At 47.8% G+C, this 23,024-nt stretch overlaps 2 protein-coding genes across 2 annotated transcripts; one reads left to right on the forward strand and one right to left on the reverse strand.

The window, feature by feature from the left end:
* Positions 1–1,815: 1,815 nt before the first annotated feature.
* Positions 1,816–4,088, reverse strand: cfap126 (cilia and flagella associated protein 126). The gene is given in 6 exon segments (XM_031794911.1): positions 1,816–2,277; positions 2,279–2,395; positions 3,254–3,460; positions 3,574–3,651; positions 3,809–3,871; positions 3,956–4,088. Coding segments are annotated over 6 exon segments (891 nt in total). The 5' UTR covers positions 3,983–4,088; the 3' UTR covers positions 1,816–1,878.
* Positions 4,089–6,966: 2,878 nt separating this feature from the next.
* On the forward strand, positions 6,967–22,193 carry ccnq (cyclin Q). Its single transcript, XM_031794912.1, has 5 exons — positions 6,967–7,386; positions 7,617–7,800; positions 10,382–10,514; positions 17,706–17,924; positions 21,769–22,193. The coding sequence occupies exons 1-5, from the start codon at positions 7,230–7,232 to the stop codon at positions 21,856–21,858; spliced, it is 783 nt and encodes a 260-aa protein (XP_031650772.1). The 5' UTR covers positions 6,967–7,229; the 3' UTR covers positions 21,859–22,193.
* Positions 22,194–23,024: the final 831 nt, after the last annotated feature.

Here is a 23,024-nt window from a genome sequence, read left to right on the forward strand (position 1 = left end):
TCGCCTACTGTTCTGACTTGGTTGTGCACATGTAGCCTATAACCTGTTTTTGAGACATGTAATCATATAATATTGTATGAGCTTTCATTGTCTGCTTATATGCCCCCTTTATTTATCCTACGGTCCTGACTTGGTGTACAGGGAGAACACTGTAAGAACGGCCCATGTTCTGAATTATTTCGCTGTACATTTCAAAAGTGCTGAACAAATAGTTATAGTGACTAAGTCCATCCGAGCTCACTCATTAATGTCTTCATTGAAATTACGGATTGCCTCTTATCCGTTCGTCGTCCCCTTATGCCAGAGTTTGCACATCTCAATTATCAGTAGAAACAACATTTTTTAAACCAAGTCAGCCATTTCGGCTATGTTTTTTTTAAAGGCAGTAAATGAGGATGAATTAAATGTTTCGCTGCCAGACAAGGCTCCGCTGACAGCCAGGTGTAGCAGTGGTAAGGTGTTGGGACTTCTGTTGGGACAGCTTTATGTGGGCCCTAACAGTTTGTGGGCACAATTTGTCACCGTTACACGGAACCCAAACCGGCTGCGCGCGTGCGCCATCGTACTTAAATCAATTTTGTCCCCCCACACCAAACGCGATCACGATACACAGGTTAAAATATCAAAACAAACTTTGAACCAATTACATTAATTTGGGGACAGGTCGAAAAGCATTAAACATTTATGGCAATATAGCTAGTTAGCTTGCTGTTGCAAACTAATTTGTCCTATTTAGCTAGCTTGCTGTTGCAAACTAATTTGTCCTGGAATATAAACTTTGAGTTGTTATTTTACCTGAAATGCACAAGGTCCTCTACTCCGCCAATTAATCCACACATAACACAGCCAACCGAATCGTTTCTAGTCATCTCTCTTCCTTCCAGGCTTTTTCTTCTCTGGACTTTATATTGCGATTGGCAACTTTCATAAATTAGGTGCATTACCACCACTGACCTCGTTCGTCTTTCTGTCACCCACGTGGGTATAACCAATGAGGGGATGGCACGTGGGTACCTGCTTCTATAAACCAATGAGGAGATGGGAGAGGCAGGACTTGGGTATAACCAATGAGGAGATGGGAGAGGCAGGACTTGCAGCGTGATCTGCGTCAGAAATAGAACAGACTTTTATTTTAGCCCTTGGCAACGCAGACGCTCGTCGTCAGGCGCGAGAAGTGTGGGTGCAATAATTAAATAGCATGTGTGTCTACATTTATTTTGCAACGCTCGCGTATGTGACACGAGCGGTGTAGTCGCGTATATGACACGAGCGGTGTAGTCGCGTATATGACACGAGCGGTGTAGTCGCGTATGTGACACGAGCGGTGTAGTCGCGTATGTGACACGAGCGGTGTAGTCGCGTATGTGACACGAGCGGTGTAGTCGCGTATGTGACACGAGCGGTGTAGTCGCGTATGTGACACGAGCGGTGTAGTCGCGTATGTGACACGAGCGGTGTAGTCAGCTTGTTATAGTGCAATTAATGTTTAGTGTTGTGGCTTTGCTGGCATGCATCCCACTTTTTTTTGCCCCAACAAGATTTACATGCTAAAATCGCCACTGGCTATATCAGGGGAAATCAAGGGTCGTCTGCCTGCCTGTTTGTCTGTCTGCCTGCCTGCCTACCTGTTTGTCTGCCTGCCTGTCTGTCTGTCTGCCTGCCTGCATGCCTGTTTGTCTGCCTGCCTGCCTGCCTGCCTGTTTGTCTGTCTGTCTGTCTTACCCCAAATTTGTATTTATATAAAAAAATGAAAATCTATGCAAATAATTTCCCTGTTTTCCTCCAACACAAGCGACCCTGACACACGCACAGGAAATGGTTTTACAGAGTTTTAATGCTGTATGATTCTGTTAGTGTACATCAGGAAACTAACAGCACTCAGTACATCAGGAAACTAAATATATTCTGGGTGTGAGACTGCTCTAGAGAAAGATGGAGAGAGAAAGAGATGGGGAGGTAGACATGTTTACTAGTCCACCTGTGTGTGATTCTCTTGGGCAGCTGTAGAAGGTTCTCTCTCTCCCTGCCTAACTGTTCTCTCTCCAGCCGAGGTGTTCCCTCTTGCGGCTCTTCTCTCTCCAGCCGAGGTGTTCCCTCTTGCGGCTCTTCTCTCTCCAGCCGAGGTGTTCCCTCTTGCGGCTCTTCTCTCTCCAGCCGAGGTGTTCTCTCTAGTGGCTGCTCTCTCTCCAGCCGAGATGTTCCCTCTTGCGGCTCTTCTCTCTCCAGCCGAGGTGTTCCCTCTAGTGGCTGCTCTCTCCTCTTGCTGTGTGTCAGGGTGGGACACTGCTCTCTCTCTCTCTGAGGCTTGAGTCAAAGGTCTCGCCCCACGACCTGATTGCCCAGTGACTGGTCTTTCTCCTGTGACTGGTCTCTCTGAGGTTGGGGCATTGCAGGTCTGTATGTTGAACAAAGAGAATGAAAAGAGAAGAAGAGATGAGAGGAAAAAGAAGAGGAGGAGAGAGGATAGGGGAGAGGAGGAGTGGAGGAGAGGAGGAGAGGATAGGGGAGAAAAGAGGAGAGGAGATCATTAAGGAGAAGAGGAGCATAAAAGAGAAGAGATGAGAACATAAAGGAGAGGAGAGTATAAAGGAGAGGAGAGAGGATAATTGAGAGGAGAGGATAAAGGAAAGGAGGTGATAAAGGAGAGGATAAAGGAGAGAAGAGCATAAAGGAGGGGAGATGAGAGGATAAAGGAGAGAAGAGCATAAAGGAGGGGAGAGGAGAGGATAAAGGAGGGGAGAGGAGAGGATAAAGGAGAGAAGAGCATAAAGGAGGGGAGAGGAGAGGATAAAGGAAAGGAGAGGATAAATGAGAGGGTAAAGGAGAGGAGAGGAGAGGATAAAGGAAAGGAGAGGAGAGGATAAAGGAAAGGAGAGGATAAAGGAGGGGAGAGGAGAGGATAAAGGAGAAGAGAGGATAAAGGAGGGAGAGGAGAGGATAAAGGAGAGATTAAAGGAGAGGATAAAGGAGGGGAGAGGAGAGGATAGGATAAAGGAGAGGAGAGGATAAAGGAGGGGAGAGGAGAGGATAAAGGAGGGGAGAGGAGAGGATAAAGGAGAGAAGAGCATAAAGGAGGGGAGAGGAGAGGATAAAGGAAAGGAGAGGAGAGGATAAAGGAGGGGAGAGGAGAGGAGATAATAAAGGAGGGGAGAGGAGAGGATAACAGAGAGGATATGATAAAGGAGGAGAGAAGAAAACAGGTGAGAGGATAAAGGGGATGATTGAGGAGGAGAGGATAGAGAATGTGTCTAACCTGAACCTCTTCCGTCTGACCGTCTGCGGCTGGTGTGGTGGTGGTTTTGGCAGCCCTGTGTGTGTGGATGTCAAGTCCGGAGTGTGTGTATGTGTGTGTGAGACGCTGTCTGCCCTCCTCAGAGCGAGCCGTGGGGTTGATGGAGGCAGGAGGGAGACGAGCAGGCAGCTCCCATGTCCCCTTAAAATCTGGCCACGCACTGCCACGCTACACACACACACACACACACATAATTAAGCACAGACAGACATCCATAAGCACATAAATATACATGCATGTACAGGTCTCAGTGTGTGTATGTGTGTGTATTGTTCACTAACCTTAGCCTTCACTCCCGGTAGGAGATGTCCTCGGTCACTGGCGATGAAGATGGTGTGACCCTCTGCTGCTGAGGGCCTCTACACACACACACACACACACACACACACACACACACACACAGAGTTGATTTCAACTAAGTTCAACTCATGGAGAGAAAGTAACACTATTTGCGTATTTGTCTTGCACAATTCACAAACAACACTTAACGTTAGCTAGGTACTGTAAATTAGTTACCTCCTTGAAATGCTTCGGCACGGTCCAATTTTGCAGTTTCTGCGAGTTGAAAGCATTTTCATACTAAAACACACAACAGCACATGTTTACTGCTCTACACAATAACAAAAAGTGTGTTTTTTTCGAATGAATGTTGTCATTTTTTACCTGATTAGCCGAGTAACCCGACGACATGCCTGGCGGCTAGCGACTCTGTTTGTTGTTGACAGGTTGCATAGCAACAACGGAGCATTGCAGGAAGTTGTCGACACGGTCTGTGTTAGTTGTGAGCTCGCAGCTTCACTCTTCTTCTACTGACTACTTGCTCCGGATAGTTTGAGAGAAAACATAGGAAGAAGAGTGAAGGAGACAGAGGAGGAAAGGTAAAGATATGATTACAGAGCCTGACAATTTATTATTCCAAACAATGTTTTTGAGATAAAATACAAACATGAGGCAAGCAATGGGAATCTGTTAACCAAAGTATGAAAAGGTATGTGCCTTAATCCTTTTTTTCTTTCTGAAGACAAATGCCCTGTTGTCCTGAGAACAATGTTTGAAGATCCTCTGACTGAACTTTGGCTGGCCTTTATCCATGGAAACTTGACCGTATTCAGTGACACGATCAAGATGCTCGGAGGACAGGACCGCTGTGCTGTGGAGTCAGCTGCAATTCTGAGAAACAATGAGGCAAAATTGACTGCAAGACGTGATGACAACTTCATTCCAGTTTTGGTCAGAGGACTTCTGAGAGAGCTAGAGGGAAATTGAGCAATGTCCGAAGAGAGCTTTCTCCAAACATCCCAATCATTTTTCACTACGGCTGTGAACTACTTGCAAGCATGGGGAAAGCACACAGATAATCTAAAATATTTACATTGTCTCCTTTTAAAAAGGCAACCTCAGCGTGAAGAGATCCAGAAGGCAGCAGCCACACTGCAGGAAAAATGCCCCAATGTGACCATCAATGAGGATGCATTGTGTGACGAGGTTACTGGCCTGCAAGAGTTCCTAAAGGGGAGATCGCTTGAAGAATGGAAAACATCTGAGACACCGCTTAGTCAGAGATGGAGCACGGTGGTTACCCACTTCAAAGAGAACGACATCCCACACACTAACCTGGCTAGATTAGCGTCTGTTGTCATGTGCTTACCTGGAAGTAATGCACCCGTCGAGTGTTCTCCCAAATGAATGATATATGGACAGCAGCAAGAAATAGGTTCACTGTTCCTGCCATCAAGGCCATGCTTAATGTGAAGACAAACTTCAACCTCCCCTGCCAGGAGTTCATGGAGAAGCTGGCCAAAGACGGAGCAATCCTGAAGAAGATACATTCTTCTGAGAAATATACAGATTAGGTTGGAATAAGTGGTAACTACATAATCTCATCATCGTCTTATTTCTTTATGTTGTTAAGTATTTCACATAGACTATTGTCTGTTTTTTAAAGGTCACATGTTCTCTTCTGCTCTTAGTCTACCCAGACTAGCAGGACCACTGAATGGCTGTTCAGATCAGTTCTACCCAGACTACCAGGACCACTGAATGGCTGTTCAGATCAGTTCTACCCAGACTAGCAGGACCACTGAATGTCTGTTCAGATCAGTTCTACCCAGACTAGCAGGACCACTGAATGGCTGTTCAGATCAGTTCTACCCAGACTAGCAGGACCACTGAATGGCTGTTCAGATCAGTTCTACCCAGACTACCAGGACCACTGAATGGCTGTTCAGATCAGTTCTACCCAGACTAGCAGGACCACTGATTGGCTGTTCAGATCAGTTCTACCCAGACTAGCAGGACCACTGAATGGCTGTTCAGATCAGTTCTGTCTTGTCTATAGTGTTTCTGTAGTGTAGTTGTTTTCTCTGTCACAGTGGGCCTGTTAGAATAGATACATGAAACCGGAATTGTCCCCCTTTTTAAAAAATGTCATAGATAATACCATTGGATATTTGAATGATATATTGACAGCCGAACTGGAAATGTCCCCGGTTTTAATTCCAGAAATCTGGTCACCTTATGTTACATACCCATAACATCAGTATAATTCCACAACATCTGCTACAGAAACAGAACTGTGCTATTTGGGTAACAGAATGCAAGTGTCTGTTGTTTAGAGTCACTGCTGAGCCAATAAGAATGGGGCCAGCCCTACCAGTAGACATGAAGCTTGCCAGACCATGCAGCTGCACCACAACAACAACACCTTGTTGTTTATTACCGTTCTCCTAGCAGCAGGATATTATGCTGTCAGGATCGCAGATTTATCCCTTCACAATAAGAGTCCCCCCTGTACAACTGTTTTTCACAGCATTGCAATCCTCTTTGAAAAAATAAATGGTAAGTTGTTGTAGGGTCTCTACTAACCAATTATGGTTGTTTTGGAGGGGGACTGTGTCTCATGGCCTGCTGCTGGCTTTTCACTCCACCGCCTCTACAACCTCCAATACAATACACTGTAATAGACTACATGGAATAAACATTGGGTTGTAGACAGAAAACTGCTGGGTATGTACGACACAAATCCCCCTCCAAAACGACACATATTTGCTTAGTAGAGACCCTTCTGAGTATTTCCCACCCACGTTAGCTGAGACCAGTAGAACATTTTTCTCTCTACAAGCCAATATGTTTCCATGTACAGTCTATTACAGTGTATTGGGGACTATGGGAGCTGGAGCTGGAGGAAATTCTGCTGGGTATGTATGTCTAATAGGGTGGCGCACAATGGGCCCCTCGTCATCCGGGTTAGGGGAGGGTTTGGCCGGGGTAGACCGGCATTGTAAATTAAGAATTTGTTCTTAACTGACTTGCCTCGTTAAATAAATGTTAAAAAAAGAAAGTATGACACAGTCCCCCTTCAAAACGAACCGTATTTGGTTAGTAAAGACCCTATTGAATGTTCTACCCCACATCGGTAGAAAAATCTCTACAGCCCAATATTCTCAACATGCCAGTGTTATTCTTTCATTATTGGTAAAATAAAATGATTTGTTTCCTTAAATGATTCACCTTTCCTTTTCTTGTTGGCACAATAAAAGTAGAAGTGGCCACTGATGTAAAATTCTATATCTTTTGAATGAATTATCCACATTGCAATATTTAGAAATGTGGGCTTTTAGTTTGGAGGTTTCCTCATTAACATACGCACGTGACGTCATCGTTTTTGCTGCAGGCAGAATCGTAGCACGTTTCAGTTCGGTCTTTGATATTATTGTGTGCGGAAGTGAGAGACGAGCCAGCGTGTTGGTAGCCCAGATAATAATTCCAATTCACTATGATTTGCCCCAATTAGTAGCAGACAAGCTGGAAAGAAACAAGCTCAACTAGTTAATGGCTATTGTTAACTACTATAGTTAATGTTAGTGTAACATTCTCCATTCTGTACAGGGAAAAGTAGTGTTTAGCTAATAGCTAACGTTAGCTAGCTATTCTAGAGATGGCCAGGTTCATTACACCCGGTTCCATGGGGGCCGTCTCGCGGATGGACGGTGCACCGGGGGGGAAGAGGGGTGCTCCAGCCTTGGACACTGATACGGACTCCACACGGGAGATTAAAACCCACTTCCGTGTGTGTCGGTTCATCATGGAAACGGGTACAGTACCGAAACAGAACCCGGCCCATATTCACTATGGGTGGTCAGTCTCACCCGGCCTGGGCCGGTGTGGGTGCAGAATTTTGCTCCAGACAAGTGCTAACACATCTGAGTATATCATCATTTTAAATACGGCCTTTATTAGTAGAATAAAGTGTCGAGGCTTGGCTGGCGCAGAAGCTTATACCACCCTGACCCTTAACACTGTCTCCCCACCTCGCTCTCCCTAGGTGTGAAGTTGGGCATGCGTTCGGTGCCCGTGGCGACAGCGTGTGTGTTGTACCACCGGTTCTTCCAGTGTGTGAGTGTGACGGTGTATGAGCCCTACCTGGTGGCTATGAGCTGCATCTACCTAGCAGGCAAGGTGGAGGAGCAGCACCTTCGCACCCGTGACATCATCAACGTGTGTCACAGGTAGGTAGGGCTGTTTTTATATATACATACATACACTAGAGGTCGACCATTATGATTTTTCAACGCCAATACCGATTATTGGTGGACCAAAAAATGCCGATACCGATTAATCGAGACGATTTAAAAAATAAAGTATTTATTTGTAATAATGACAATTACAACAATACTGAATGAGCACTTATTTTAACTTAATATAATACATCAATAAAATCAATTTAGCCTCAAATAAATAATGAAACATGTTCAATTTGGTTTAAATAATGCAAAAACAAAGTGTTGGAGAAGAAAGTAAAAGTGTAAAAAAAAGCTAACGTTTAAGTTCATTGCTCAGAACAAGATCATATGAGAGCTGGAGGTTCCTTTTAACATGAGTCTTCAATATTCTCAGGTAAGAAGTTTTAGGTTGTAGTTATTATACAAATTATAGGACTATTTCTCTCTATACCATTTGTATTTCATATACCTTTGACTATTGGATGTTCTTATAGGCACTATAGGCACTTTAGTATTGCCAGTGTAACAGTATAGGTTCCATCCCTCTCCTCGCTCGAACCAGCAACACAACGACAACAGCTACCCTCGAAGCAGCGTTACCCATGCAGAGCAAGGAGAACAACTACTCCGAGTCTCAGAGCGAGTGATGTTTGAAACGCTATTATTGCGCACCCCGCTAACTAGCTATCCATTTCACATCGGTTACACCAGCCTCATCTCGGGAGTTGATCGGCTTGAAGTCATAAGCTGCTCTATCAAATCATAGACTTAATTATAACATAATAACACACAGAAATACGAGCCTTAGGTCATTAATATGGTCGAATCTGAAAACCATCATTTCGAAAACAAAACGTTTATTCTTTCAGTGAAATACGGAACCGTTCTGTATTTTATCTAACGGGTGGCATCCATCAGTCTAAATATTGGTGTTACATTGCACAACCTTCAATGTTGTGTCATAATTATGTACAATTCTGGCAAATTAATTCGCAATGAGCCAGGCGGCCCAAACTGTTGCATATACACTGACTCTGTGTGCAATGAACGCAAGAGAAAGGACACAATTTCACCTGGTTAATATTGAGATTTCTTTTAGCTAAATATGCAGGTTTAAAAATATATACTTCTGTGTATTGATTTTAAGAAAGGCATTGATGTTTATGGTTAGGAACACGTTGGAGCAACGACAGTCCTTTTTCGCGAATGCACACAACATCGATTATATGCAACGCAGGACACGCTAGATAAACTAGTAATATCATCAACCATGTGTAGTTATAACTAGTGATTATAATTTTTTGATTGATTGTTTTTTATAAAATAAGTTTAATGCTAGCTAGCAACTTACCTTGGCTTCTTACTGCATTCTCGTAACAGGCAGTCTCCTCGTGAGGCAGGTGGTTAGAGCGTTGGACTAGTTAACCGTAAGGTTGCAAGATTGAATCCCTGAGCTGACAAGGTAAAAATCTGCCACTTTGCCTTTGAACAGGCAGTTAACCCACCGTTCATAGGCCGTCTTTGAAAATAAGAACATGTTCTTAACTGACTTGCCTCGTTATATAAAGGTATAAAAACATCTATATATATATATATTTAAATGTCCTTGTTTTGAAAGATAAGCAAAAAAATGTATCCATTTAAAATATCAAATGGATCAGAAATACAGTGTAGACATTGTTCATGTCGTAAATGACTATTGTAGCTGGAAACGGCAGATAATTTAATTTTTATTTAACCTTTATTTAACTAGGCAAGTCGGTGTAAATAAGAATTTGTTTTTAACTGACGGCCTAGGAACGGTGGGTTAACTGCCTGTTCAAAGGCAGAGCGGCAGATTTTTACCGTGTCAGCTCGGGGATTCAATCCAGCAACCTTTCGGACACTGGCCCAACGCTCTAACCACTAGGCTACCTGCTGGTTACTGGCCCAACGCTCTAACCACTAGGCTACCTGCTGGTTACTGGCCCAACGCTCTAACCACTAGGCTACATGCTGGTTACTGGCCCAACTCTCTAACCACTAGGCTACATGCTGGTTACTGGCCCAACACTAACCACTAGGCTACCTGCTGGTTACTGGCCCAACACTAACCACTAGGCTACATGCTGGTTACTGGCCCAACTCTAACCACTAGGCTACATGCCACCCCAAGATGCATATGCCGATGAACTTTAAGTTTTTTTCCTCTTACTCTACATAACCCTGATTTTATAATCTCCCTTTCTCCCTCCCTGTCCTCTCTCCTTATCTATCCTCTCCCCACCCCTCTCTCTCTCTCCCTCCCTGTCCTCTCTCCTTATCCATCCTCTCCCCACCCCTCTCTCTCTCTCCCTCCCTGTCCTCTCTCCTTATCCATCCTCTCCCCACCCCTCTCTCTCTCCCTCCCTGTCCTCTCTCCTTATCCATCCTCTCCCCACCCCTCTCTCTCTCTCCCTCCCTGTCCTCTCTCCTTATCCATCCTCTCCCCACCCCTCTCTCTCTCTCTCTCCTTATCCATCCTCTCCCCACCCCTCTCTCTCTCTCCCTCCCTGTCCTCTATCCTTATCCATCCTCTCCCCACCCCTCTCTCTCTCTCTCCCTCCAGGTATTTCCACAGTAGTAGTGAACCTCTGAACTGTGACGGTGAGTTCTGGGACCTCAGAGACAGTGTGGTGCAGTGTGAACTCCTGGTCCTCAGACAACTCAACTTCCACGTCTCCTTCCAGCACCCACACAAGGTCTGTACTGACTCCTAACTCCTGAACTCTAACCCCTGACTCTTAACCTCTAACACAGGGATAGGCAACTGGTGGCCCATCTTTTTGTAGGCCAACAGATCAATTCCTCACTTCCCAAAAAATAATACAGAGATAGTAATACTTTTTTAGGAACTCAGTGTCAACTTCCTGTTGATGGTTAGAATAGTAGAATAAACAAAGGAACTCAGTGTCAACTTCCTGTTGATGGTTAGAATAGTAGAATAAACAAAGGAACTCAGTCTCAACTTCCTGTTGATGGTTAGAATAGTAGAATACTCAAGGAACTCAGCCTCAACTTCCTGGTGATGATTAGAATAGTAGAATAAATAATTATGGGGTATTGTGTGTAGATAAGGCTGTAACGTAACACAGTGTGGAAGAAGAGAGGACGCGTGATGGAGAGGGATAGAAAGGATACTCTGAGAGAAGAACGTGATGGAGAGGGTTAGAAAGGATACTCTGAGAGAAGGACGTGATGGAGAGGGATAGAAAGCCTGAAAATTCACCATGTAAGTGATTAGTTGGTCTTTAGCAGCCATGAAAGTATACCTTATTTACCTTGAAGAACTACTAAAGTAGAGATTTTGTCAGGCAGTAGCTCTATAGAGACGAGATGATGACTTGGCATGAAATAATACAGTCCTCAAATAAAACTAATGTAATATATTATATATATAACTAATGTAAGCTCTGACTGTATGACTTAGGGCCCCTAAAGGCTAGGGCTGGCTCTGACTGTATGACTTAGTGCCCCAAAAGGCTAGGGCTGGCTCTGACTGTATGACTTAGGGCCCCTAAAGGCTAGGGCTGGCTCTGACTGTATGACTTAGGGCCCCAAAAGGCTAGGGCTGGCTCTGACTGTATGACTTAGGGCCCCTAAAGGCTAGGGCTGGCTCTGACTGTATGACTTAGGGCCCCAAAAGGCTAGGGCTGGCTCTGACTGTATGACTTAGGGCCCCAAAAGGCTAGGGCTGGCTCTGACTGTATGACTTAGGGCCCCAAAAGGCTAGGGCTGGCTCTGACTGCATGACTTAGGGCCCCAAAAGGCTAGGGCTGGCTCTGACTGTATGACTTAGGGCCCCAAAGGGCTAGGGCTGGCTCTGACTGTATGACTTAGGGCCCCAAAAGGCTAGGGCTGGCTCTGACTGTATGACTTAGGGCCCCAAAAGGCTGGCTCTGACTGTATGACTTAGGGCCCCAAAGGGCTGGCTCTGACTGTATGACTTAGGGCCCCCAAAAGGCTAGGGCTGGCTCTGACTGTATGACTTAGGGCCCCCAAAAGGCTAGGGCTGGCTCTGACTGTATGACTTAGGGCCCCCAAAAGGCTGGCTCTGACTGTATGACTTAGGGCCCCCAAAAGGCTGGCTCTGACTGTATGACTTAGGGCCCCCAAAAGGCTAGGGCTGGCTCTGACTGTATGACTTAGGGCCCCCAAAAGGCTAGGGCTGGCTCTGACTGTATGACTTAGGGCCCCAAAAGGCTAGGGCTGGCTCTGACTGTATGACTTAGGGCCCCAAAAGGCTAGGGCTGGCTCTGACTGTATGACTTAGGGCCCCCAAAAGGCTGGCTCTGACTGTATGACTTAGGGCCCCCAAAAGGCTGGCTCTGACTGTATGACTTAGGGCCCCAAAAGGCTAGGGCTGGCTCTGACTGTATGACTTAGGGCCCCAAAAGGCTAGGGCTGGCTCTGACTGTATGACTTAGGGCCCCAAAAGGCTAGGGCTGGCTCTGACTGTATGACTTAGGGCCCCAAAAGGCTAGGGCTGGCTCTGACTGTATGACTTAGGGCCCCAAAAGGCTAGGGCTGGCTCTGACTGTATGACTTAGGGCCCCAAAAGGCTAGGGCTGGCTCTGACTGCATGACTTAGGGCCCCAAAAGGCTAGGGCTGGCTCTGACTGCATGCTTAGGGCCCCAAAAGGCTAGGGCTGGCTCTGACTGTATGACTTAGGGCCCCCAAAAGGCTAGGGCTGGCTCTGACTGTATGACTTAGGGCCCCAAAAGGCTAGGGCTGGCTCTGACTGTATGACTTAGGGCCCCAAAAGGCTAGGGCTGGCTCTGACTGTATGACTTAGGGCCCCAAAAGGCTAGGGCTGGCTCTGACTGTATGACTTAGGGCCCCAAAAGGCTAGGGCTGGCTCTGACTGTATGACTTAGGGCCCCAAAAGGGCTGGCTCTGACTGTATGACTTAGGGCCCCAAAGGGCTGGCTCTGACTGTATGACTTAGGGCCCCCAAAAGGCTAGGGCTGGCTCTGACTGTATGACTTAGGGCCCCAAAAGGCTAGGGCTGGCTCTGACTGTATGACTTAGGCCCCCAAAAGGCTAGGGCTGGCTCTGACTGTATGACTTAGGGCCCCAAAAGGCTAGGGCTGGCTCTGACTGCATGACTTAGGGCCCCCAAAAGGCTAGGGCTGGCTCTGACTGTATGACTTAGGGCCCCCAAAAGGCTAGGGCTGGCTCTGACTGTATGACTTAGGGCCCCCAAAAGGCTGGCTCTGACTGTATGACTTAGGGCCCCCAAAAGGCTGGCTCTGACTGTATGACTTAGGGCCCCCAAAAGGCTAGGGCTGGCTCTGACTGTATGACTTAGGGCCCCCAAAAGGCTAGGGCTGGCTCTGACTGTATGACTTAGGGCCCCAAAAGGCTAGGGCTGGCTCTGACTGTATGACTTAGGGCCCCAAAAGGCTAGGGCTGGCTCTGACTGTATGACTTAGGGCCCCAAAAGGCTAGGGCTGGCTCTGACTGTATGACTTAGGGCCCCCAAAAGGCTGGCTCTGACTGTATGACTTAGGGCCCCCAAAAGGCTGGCTCTGACTGTATGACTTAGGGCCCCAAAAGGCTAGGGCTGGCTCTGACTGTATGACTTAGGGCCCCAAAAGGCTAGGGCTGGCTCTGACTGTATGACTTAGGGCCCCAAAAGGCTAGGGCTGGCTCTGACTGTATGACTTAGGGCCCCAAAAGGCTAGGGCTGGCTCTGACTGTATGACTTAGGGCCCCAAAAGGCTAGGGCTGGCTCTGACTGTATGACTTAGGGCCCCAAAAGGCTAGGGCTGGCTCTGACTGCATGACTTAGGGCCCCAAAAGGCTAGGGCTGGCTCTGACTGCATGCTTAGGGCCCCAAAAGGCTAGGGCTGGCTCTGACTGTATGACTTAGGGCCCCCAAAAGGCTAGGGCTGGCTCTGACTGTATGACTTAGGGCCCCAAAAGGCTAGGGCTGGCTCTGACTGTATGACTTAGGGCCCCAAAAGGCTAGGGCTGGCTCTGACTGTATGACTTAGGGCCCCAAAAGGCTAGGGCTGGCTCTGACTGTATGACTTAGGGCCCCAAAAGGCTAGGGCTGGCTCTGACTGTATGACTTAGGGCCCCAAAAGGCTAGGGCTGGCTCTGACTGTATGACTTAGGGCCCCAAAAGGGCTGGCTCTGACTGTATGACTTAGGGCCCCAAAGGGCTGGCTCTGACTGTATGACTTAGGGCCCCCAAAAGGCTAGGGCTGGCTCTGACTGTATGACTTAGGGCCCCAAAAGGCTAGGGCTGGCTCTGACTGTATGACTTAGGCCCCCAAAAGGCTAGGGCTGGCTCTGACTGTATGACTTAGGGCCCCAAAAGGCTAGGGCTGGCTCTGACTGCATGACTTAGGGCCCCCAAAAGGCTAGGGCTGGCTCTGACTGTATGACTTAGGGCCCCAAAAGGCTAGGGCTGGCTCTGACTGTATGACTTAGGGCCCCAAAAGGCTAGGGCTGGCTCTGACTGTATGACTTAGGGCCCCAAAAGGCTAGTGCTGGCTCTGACTGTATGACTTAGGGCCCCAAAAGGCTAGGGCTGGCTCTGACTGTATGACTTAGGGCCCCAAAAGGCTAGGGCTGGCTCTGACTGTATGACTTAGGGCCCCAAAAGGGCTGGCTCTGACTGTATGACTTAGGGCCCCAAAGGGCTGGCTCTGACTGTATGACTTAGGGCCCCCAAAAGGCTAGGGCTGGCTCTGACTGTATGACTTAGGGCCCCAAAAGGCTAGGGCTGGCTCTGACTGTATGACTTAGGCCCCCAAAAGGCTAGGGCTGGCTCTGACTGTATGACTTAGGGCCCCAAAAGGCTAGGGCTGGCTCTGACTGCATGACTTAGGGCCCCCAAAAGGCTAGGGCTGGCTCTGACTGTATGACTTAGGGCCCCCAAAAGGCTAGGGCTGGCTCTGACTGCATGACTTAGGGTCCCCAAAAGGCTAGGGCTGGCTCTGACTGTATGACTTAGGGCCCCAAAAGGCTGGCTCTGACTGTATGACTTATGGCCCCAAAAGGCTAGGGCTGGCTCTGACTGTATGACTTAGGCCCCCAAAAGGCTAGGGCTGGCTCTGACTGTATGACTTAGGGCCCCAAAAGGCTAGGGCTGGCTCTGACTGTATGACTTAGGGCCCCAAAAGGCTAGGGCTGGCTCTGACTGCATGACTTAGGGCCCCAAAAGGCTAGGGCTGGCTCTGACTGTATGACTTATGCCCCCAAAAGGCTAGGGCTGGCTCTGACTGTATGACTTAGGGCCCCAAAAGGCTAGGGCTGGCTCTGACTGTATGACTTAGGGCCCCAAAAGGCTAGGGCTGGCTCTGACTGTATGACTTAGGCCCCCAAAAGGCTAGGGCTGGCTCTGACTGTATGACTTAGGCCCCCAAAAGGCTAGGGCTGGCTCTGACTGTATGACTTAGGGCCCCCAAAAGGCTAGGGCTGGCTCTGACTGTATGACTTTGGGCCCCAAAAGGCTAGGGCTGGCTCTGACTGTATGACTTAGGGCCCCAAAAGGCTAGGGCTGGCTCTGACTGTATGACTTAGGGCCCCAAAAGGCTAGGGCTGGCTCTGACTGTATGACTTAGGGCCCCAAAAGGGCTGGCTCTGACTGTATGACTTAGGGCCCCAAAGGGCTGGCTCTGACTGTATGACTTAGGGCCCCCAAAAGGCTAGGGCTGGCTCTGACTGTATGACTTAGGGCCCCAAAAGGCTAGGGCTGGCTCTGACTGTATGACTTAGGGCCCCAAAAGGCTAGGGCTGGCTCTGACTGTATGACTTAGGGCCCCAAAAGGCTAGGGCTGGCTCTGACTGTATGACTTAGGCCCCCAAAAGGCTAGGGCTGGCTCTGACTGTATGACTTAGGCCCCCAAAAGGCTAGGGCTGGCTCTGACTGTATGACTTAGGGCCCCAAAATCTAGGGCTGGCTCTGACTGTATGACTTAGGCCCCCAAAAGGCTAGGGCTGGCTCTGACTGTATGACTTAGGGCCCCAAAAGGCTAGGGCTGGCTCTGACTGCATGACTTAGGGCCCCCAAAAGGCTAGGGCTGGCTCTGACTGTATGACTTAGGGCCCCCAAAAGGCTAGGGCTGGCTCTGACTGCATGACTTAGGGTCCCCAAAAGGCTAGGGCTGGCTCTGACTGTATGACTTAGGGCCCCAAAAGGCTGGCTCTGACTGTATGACTTAGGGCCCCAAAAGGCTAGGGCTGGCTCTGACTGTATGACTTAGGCCCCCAAAAGGCTAGGGCTGGCTCTGACTGTATGACTTAGGGCCCCAAAAGGCTAGGGCTGGCTCTGACTGTATAACTTAGGGCCCCAAAAGGCTAGGGCTGGCTCTGACTGCATGACTTAGGGCCCCAAAAGGCTAGGGCTGGCTCTGACTGTATGACTTATGCCCCCAAAAGGCTAGGGCTGGCTCTGACTGTATGACTTAGGGCCCCAAAAGGCTAGGGCTGGCTCTGACTGTATGACTTAGGGCCCCAAAAGGCTAGGGCTGGCTCTGACTGTATGACTTAGGCCCCCAAAAGGCTAGGGCTGGCTCTGACTGTATGACTTAGGCCCCCAAAAGGCTAGGGCTGGCTCTGACTGTATGACTTAGGGCCCCAAAAGGCTAGGGCTGGCTCTGACTGTATGACTTAGGCCCCCAAAAGGCTAGGGCTGGCTCTGACTGTATGACTTAGGGCCCCAAAAGGCTAGGGCTGGCTCTGACTGTATGACTTAGGCCCCCAAAAGGCTAGGGCTGGCTCTGACTGTATGACTTAGGCCCCCAAAAGGCTAGGGCTGGCTCTGACTGTATGACTTATTCCCCCAAAAGGCTAGGGCTAGCTCTGACTGTATGACTTATGCCCCCAAAAGGCTAGGGCTAGCTCTGACTGTATGACTTATGCCCCCAAAAGGCTAGGGCTAGCTCTGACTGTATGACTTAGGGCCCCAAAAGGCTAGGGCTGGCTCTGACTGTATGACTTAGGGCCCCAAAAGGCTAGGGCTGGCTCTGACTGCATGCTTAGGGCCCCAAAAGGCTAGGGCTGGCTCTGACTGTATGACTTAGGGCCCCAAAAGGCTAGGGCTGGCTCTGACTGTATGACTTAGGGCCCCAAAAGGCTAGGGCTGGCTCTGACTGTATGACTTAGGGCCCCAAAAGGCTAGGGCTGGCTCTGACTACATGATTTAGGGCACCAAAAGGCTAGGGCTGGCTCTCACTGTATGACTTAGGACCCCCAAAAGGCTAGGGCTGGCTCTGACTGCATGACTTAGGGCCCCCAAAAGGCTAGGGCTGGCTCTGACTGTATGACTTAGGGCCCCCAAAAGGCTAGGGCTGGCTCTGACTGTATGACTTGGGGCCCCAAAAGGCTAGGGCTGGCTCTGACTGTATGACTTAGGGCCCCCAAAAGGCTAGGGCTGGCTCTGACTGCATGACTTAGGGTCCCCAAAAGGCTAGGGCTGGCTCTGACTGTATGACTTAGGGCCCCCAAAAGGCTAGGGCTGGCTCTGACTGCATGACTTAGGGCCCCCAAAAGGCTAGGGCTGGCTCTGACTGTATGACTTAGGGCCCCCAAAAGGCTAGGGCTGGCTCTGACTGCATGACTTAGGGCCCCCAAAAGGCTAGGGCTGGCTCTGACTGTTTGACTTAGGGCCCCCAAAAGGCTAGGGCTGGCTCTGACTGTATGACTTAGGGCCCCAAAAGGCTAGGGCTGGCTCTGACTGTATGTGTGGGTATGGATGTGGGTATGCTGTCCCACAAGCCACTGCTGCACTTCATGAGTTCAGATTTTTCACAACCCCTGACCCCTCTAACCCCTGACCCCTCTAACCCCTGTGTGTGTGTGTGTGTTGTGGTTGTTGTGTATGTGTGTGTGTGTGTTGTGGTTGTGCGTGTGTGTGTGTGGTTGTGTGTGTGTGTAGTATCTCCTCCACTACCTCCTGTCGGTGAAGTCATTAGTGAATCGTCACGCCTGGTCCAGAACTCCCGTCGCCGAGACCACCTGGGCGTTGCTTAGAGACTGTTACCATGGCACCATGTGTGTGCGCCACGCCCCCCAACACATCGCCATAGCAACGCTGTACCTGGCACTACTCAGCTACGGGGTGGAGGTTCCTGTCGGAGAGAGAGAGTGGTGGCAGGTAGGGGGGGATGTGTTGTGAGGAGAGAGAGGGGTGATAGTATTGTGGAGTGTGTGCATAGGGCTGTTACTGTTACCGTATTACTGCCACAACGCCGGTCACGAGTCCTGTTCAGACAGGTGCATGATAATGGCCCATTGTAAACCAAACAGGTGCATGATAACGGCCCATTCTAAACCAGACAGGTGCATGATAACGGCCCATTCTAAACCAGACAGGTGCATGATAACGGCCCATTCTAAACCAGACAGCTGCATGATAACGGCCCATTCTAAACCAGACAGGTGCATGATAACGGCCCATTCCATTGCTGCGGGGACTTGCTCCCATTCAGCCAAGAGCATTAGTGAGGTCAGGCGATTAGGCCTGGCTCGAGTTGGCTTTTCAATTCATACCAAAGGTGTTCGATGGGGTTGAGGTTAGGGCTCTGTGCAGGCCAGTCAAGTTCTTCCACACCGATCAACAAACCATTTCTGTATGGACCTCACGTTATGCTAAAACACGAAAGTACCTTCCCCAAACTGTTGCCACAAAGTTGGAAGCATTGAATCATCTAGAATGTCATTGTATGCTATAGCGTTAAAATGTCCTTTCACTAGAACTAAGGGGCCTATCCCGAATCATGCAAAACAGCCCCAGTCCATTATTCCTCCTCCACCAAACAGTTTGCTCTATGCGTTGGGACAAACCCAGATTTGTGAAGGTGAAGCGCGATTCATCATTCCAGAAAACGCGTTTTCGCTATTCCAGAGTCCAATGGCGTCGAGCTTTCACTCCAGCCGACGCTTGACATTTAGCCAGGGGGCTTTACTTGGCTCATTGTGCTCTAGCGACTCCTTGTGGCGGGCCGGGCGCCTGCAGGCTGACTCCAGTCGTCAGTTGAACGGCGTTTCCTCTGATACATTGGTGCATCTGGCTTCCGGGTTAAGAGGGCGGGTGTTAAGGAGCACGGTTTGGTGGCTCATGTTTCGGAGGACGCATGACTTGACCTTCGCCTCTCCCAAGCCCGTTGAGGAGTTGCAGCGATGAGACAAGATCGTAATTGGATATCGCGAAATTGGGGAGAAAAAGGGGGTCAAATGCAGAATAAAACATTTGTACGGATGACATGTTTTTTGTGGGCCATTCTAAGTAAAACATATTCCATATTAGTAAACTACAGTGCACTCAAAGTATTCAGACCCCTTCCCTTTCTCCACATTTTGTTATGTTACAGCCTTATTCTGAAATGGATTACATTAAACATTTTCCTCAATCTAAAAACAATGACAAAGTGAATTTATTTTTAGAAATGTTTGCAAATGTATGAAAAAGTAAAAACAGATACCTTCAGGCCCTTTGCTACAAGACTCATTGAGCTCAGGTGCTTCCTGTTTCCATTGATCATCCTTGAGATGTTTCTACAACTTGATTGGAGTCCACCTGTGGTAAATTCAACTGATTGGACATGATTTGGAAAGGCACACACCTGTCACTATGAGGTCCCACAGTTGACAGTGCATGTCAGAGCAAAAACCAAAGCCTTGAGGTCGAAGGAATTGTCCGTAGAGCTCCAAGTCAGGATTGTGTAAAGGCACAGATCTGGGGAAGGGTACCAAAACGTTTCTGCAGCATTGAAGATCCCCAAGAACACAATGACCTGAATTTTGGAACCACCAAGACTCTTCTAAGAGCTGGCCGCTCGGCCAAACTGAGCAATCGGGGGAGAAGAGCCTTAGTCAGGTTGGTGAACAAGAACCCGATGGTCACTCTGACAGAGGTCCTCTGTGGAGATGGGAGAACCTTCCAGAAGGACAACCATCTCTGCAGCACTCCACCAATCAGACCTTTATGGTAGAGTGGCCAGAGGGTAAAAGACACATGACAGCCCGCTTGGAGTTTGCCATAAGGCACCTAAAGGATTCTCAGACCATGAGAAACTAAATTCTCTGGTCGGATGAAATCAAGATTGAACTCTTTGGCCTGAATGCCAAGCGTCACGTCTGGAGGAAACCAGGCACCAGTCATCACCTGGCCAATACCATCCCTACGGTGAAGCATGGTGATGGCAGCGTCATGCTGTCGGGATGTTAAATAAAGGTTACATTTAAAAAATAAAATGTTTTTCAACGGCAGGGAGCGGGAAACTAGTCAGGACCGAGGGAAAGATGAACAGAGCAAAGTACAAAGAGATCCTTGATGAAAACTTGCTCCGGAGCACTCAGGACCTCAGACTGGAGCGAAGGTTCACCTTCCTTCAGATTCAGATCAACTTTATCATCCCACCATGGGGAAATTAATTTGGTCAGGTGCTTAAAGACAGTGCTATAGCTACACATTTAACGTGAAAGTGCAATAGGCTGTATACTGGAGGGACCAACAGACTATCTATTATACTAATGGCTGTAGGAATAACAGTTCCCACATCTATCGGTTTAAATTTTATTTTGAAGAAGTCTCTTTCCTCTTTTCCGGCTGCTGCTGTGACTGAATTTTGAGTGAAGGGGATGATCACTGTCCTGTGAAATGCTTTCACGTTTTAGGAGGATGAGTTTTGTGTGTAGGTTGGTGGCAGATTCTTGATCAATGATCCTTCCTGCCGTCTTAATCACGCTCTGGATCTTGACTTGGTCATGTTTCTGAACACGCATGTCAGACCAAAGGACAACACACTCTGCCGGACAGATTTACAGGGCAATGACCTTAAGCACACAGCCAAGACAACGTAGGACTGGCTTTGGGACAAGTCTCAGTGTCTTTGCATGGCCCAACCAGAGCCTGGACTTTAACTTGATCGAACATCTCTGGAGAGACCTGAAAATAGCTGTGCAGCAACGCTCCACATACAACCTGACAGAGCTTGAGAGGATCTGCAGACCCAAGAAGACTTGAGGCTGTAATCACTGCCAAAGGTGCTTCAACAAAGTACTGAGTTAAAGGGTCTGAATACTTATGTAAATGTGATATTTAAGGTTATTTTATTTATACATTTGCATTAAAAACATGTTTTGCTGAGCGGGTGACGTCACCGATTTGAAATGCTACCAGCGCGCTCTACCGCTAACTAGCTAGCCATTTTGCATCGGCTACATAAAGACCATATTAAATTAAGAATGAGAGACTGATGAAGTGTGTACAGCCTGCGCAAGAAACAGCAGAGCTCATGCCTTTCATGTAACTTTTTCAAACCATCATTAGTTGCATGATGCAGCCTTAGAATGCATTAAAAATCTAAACATATTGCCCAACGTTTATCACAACTGAAAGTTGCATTAGTAACTCTAAATGAATCATATAGGAGGACCAGTTTAATATCATATATTTAACTGCTCAACTGCATGTGCCCACTCCCTCTGAAATCGTTTGGAGAAAATATCCTTAATTTGATTTCTTTGTTCAATTGTGTTCTTGATACTATAAAATAATGCCACGGAATCATAAGCAAATCATGCCTTCTAAATGAACTGGTGTAGCCCACAGCCATATGGCACAGCCAGGTCGGGACCTAACATAAGGACAACTCAAGAGTATGCTATTCTGAAATAGACTACATTTTCTTCACATCATGTTTCTCTAGAGCTGACATAAATAAACAAATGGTGTAGGCTATATTGCATGGATTTATTAGGCCCTTTAACATGTTCCCAAGGAAAACATCAGCAGCTTGTGGAGGCCTGGAGATGCTAAACATGTTTATGTTAATTAACGGTCAATTAACGGGCAGTTATTTTGATGACAATCACCGGCTGACAACATGTAATGACCGCCACAGCCCTATGTGTAACCGTGTGTGTGTGTAAGCGTGTGATAGTATGGGTGTGTGTGTGTGTGTGTGTGTATTGAGCCCTTCTCTCTGTGTCTCTAGGTGCTGTGTGAAGACATCACTAAGGAAGACATTGATGCCATCATCTCTGACCTGCTACACCTCTACGACATGGAGGCCAAATGTACCTGAGGGAGGGGTGTGTGTGTGTGTGTGTGTGTGTGTGTGTGTGTGTGTGTGTGTGTGTGTGAGTGTGTGTGTGTGTGTGTGTGTGTGTGTGTGTGTGTGTGTGTGTGTGTGTGTGTGTGTGTGTGTACTACTTTCTGTACTCTGAAGAACTGAGCTGTTTTTCAACATTTCATCTTTTTGATAATAGATGTTAATACATAACTGGTTTAGTTAGGAACTCACCAGATTGTCTAAGACCAGGCTTTAGTTGGACACTGATTAAAGGGAATTAAGCAGCAGACACACAGCCCTTTGACACTCTATGATGTTGCATCGAAATAAAACAGAAACCAGAAGAAGCTCTCTCCTGTCCTCTCTTTCTCTCCCTTTTTATTATGATTAACCAGAAGTTTAACGATTCTCTCCATTGATAAACTATAAGGTTTGAAGAGTGGTACTGGGAAGAGAGAGAGTAAGGGTCCGTATGCTTCCCGGCCAAAACAGTTCGGAACAGTTCGCGCATATATTATGAGGACATGTTCGCCACACTCAAATTTTTCTCGAGGCAAGCCGAAGTCCGTAGCCTGAATCTATGCTCCCTCGTCTGCGATTGGTCAACAGTAGGGGGATATTTATTGATGATCACTTGGACAGTCATTACCTGTTACAGTACCAACAGCTTCTCTACCTGGGGGTTCCATCCTTAAAAAAACGATGTCAAATATAGGCCTGTTCATCATTTATCAAGGTAGGCTCAACAGTTGAATTAATCGAAACAATTTTATGGCAACTTCAAGGCATGGATGAAGTGTTTCTCTCTTCTCATCCCTCCATCTCCTTCACTTCGTCCTCCAGCGGACGCTGCCTGTCGACAGACAAAGCTAATATTCAAGGGGACCACATTCATCACCAGGATCAATATCAACATCTGGACGGTAAAGTATTTAGCTCGTAATCTGTTGCTTTTAGTGGATTCCCTCCTGACGCTGTCGGAGATCCCAGCCCGCTCGGTAAGTCGGTCTGCACCGTGAGACGGCGGCGCGACCGTGCGTCTACTGTGGGAAACAGTAATATTATCTGTGACGTCCGATGATCAGTGTAGTGATTTTTTTTTTATTACTTCGTAATTTCCTTCATTAAAGTTGGTACCGAGAGATGCAGCCATTTGAATAGCCTATAATTTAGAATAT

Source organism: Oncorhynchus kisutch, linkage group LG17 (genome assembly GCF_002021735.2).
Source record: "Oncorhynchus kisutch isolate 150728-3 linkage group LG17, Okis_V2, whole genome shotgun sequence".
Classification (NCBI taxonomy): Eukaryota; Metazoa; Chordata; class Actinopteri; order Salmoniformes; family Salmonidae; genus Oncorhynchus; species Oncorhynchus kisutch.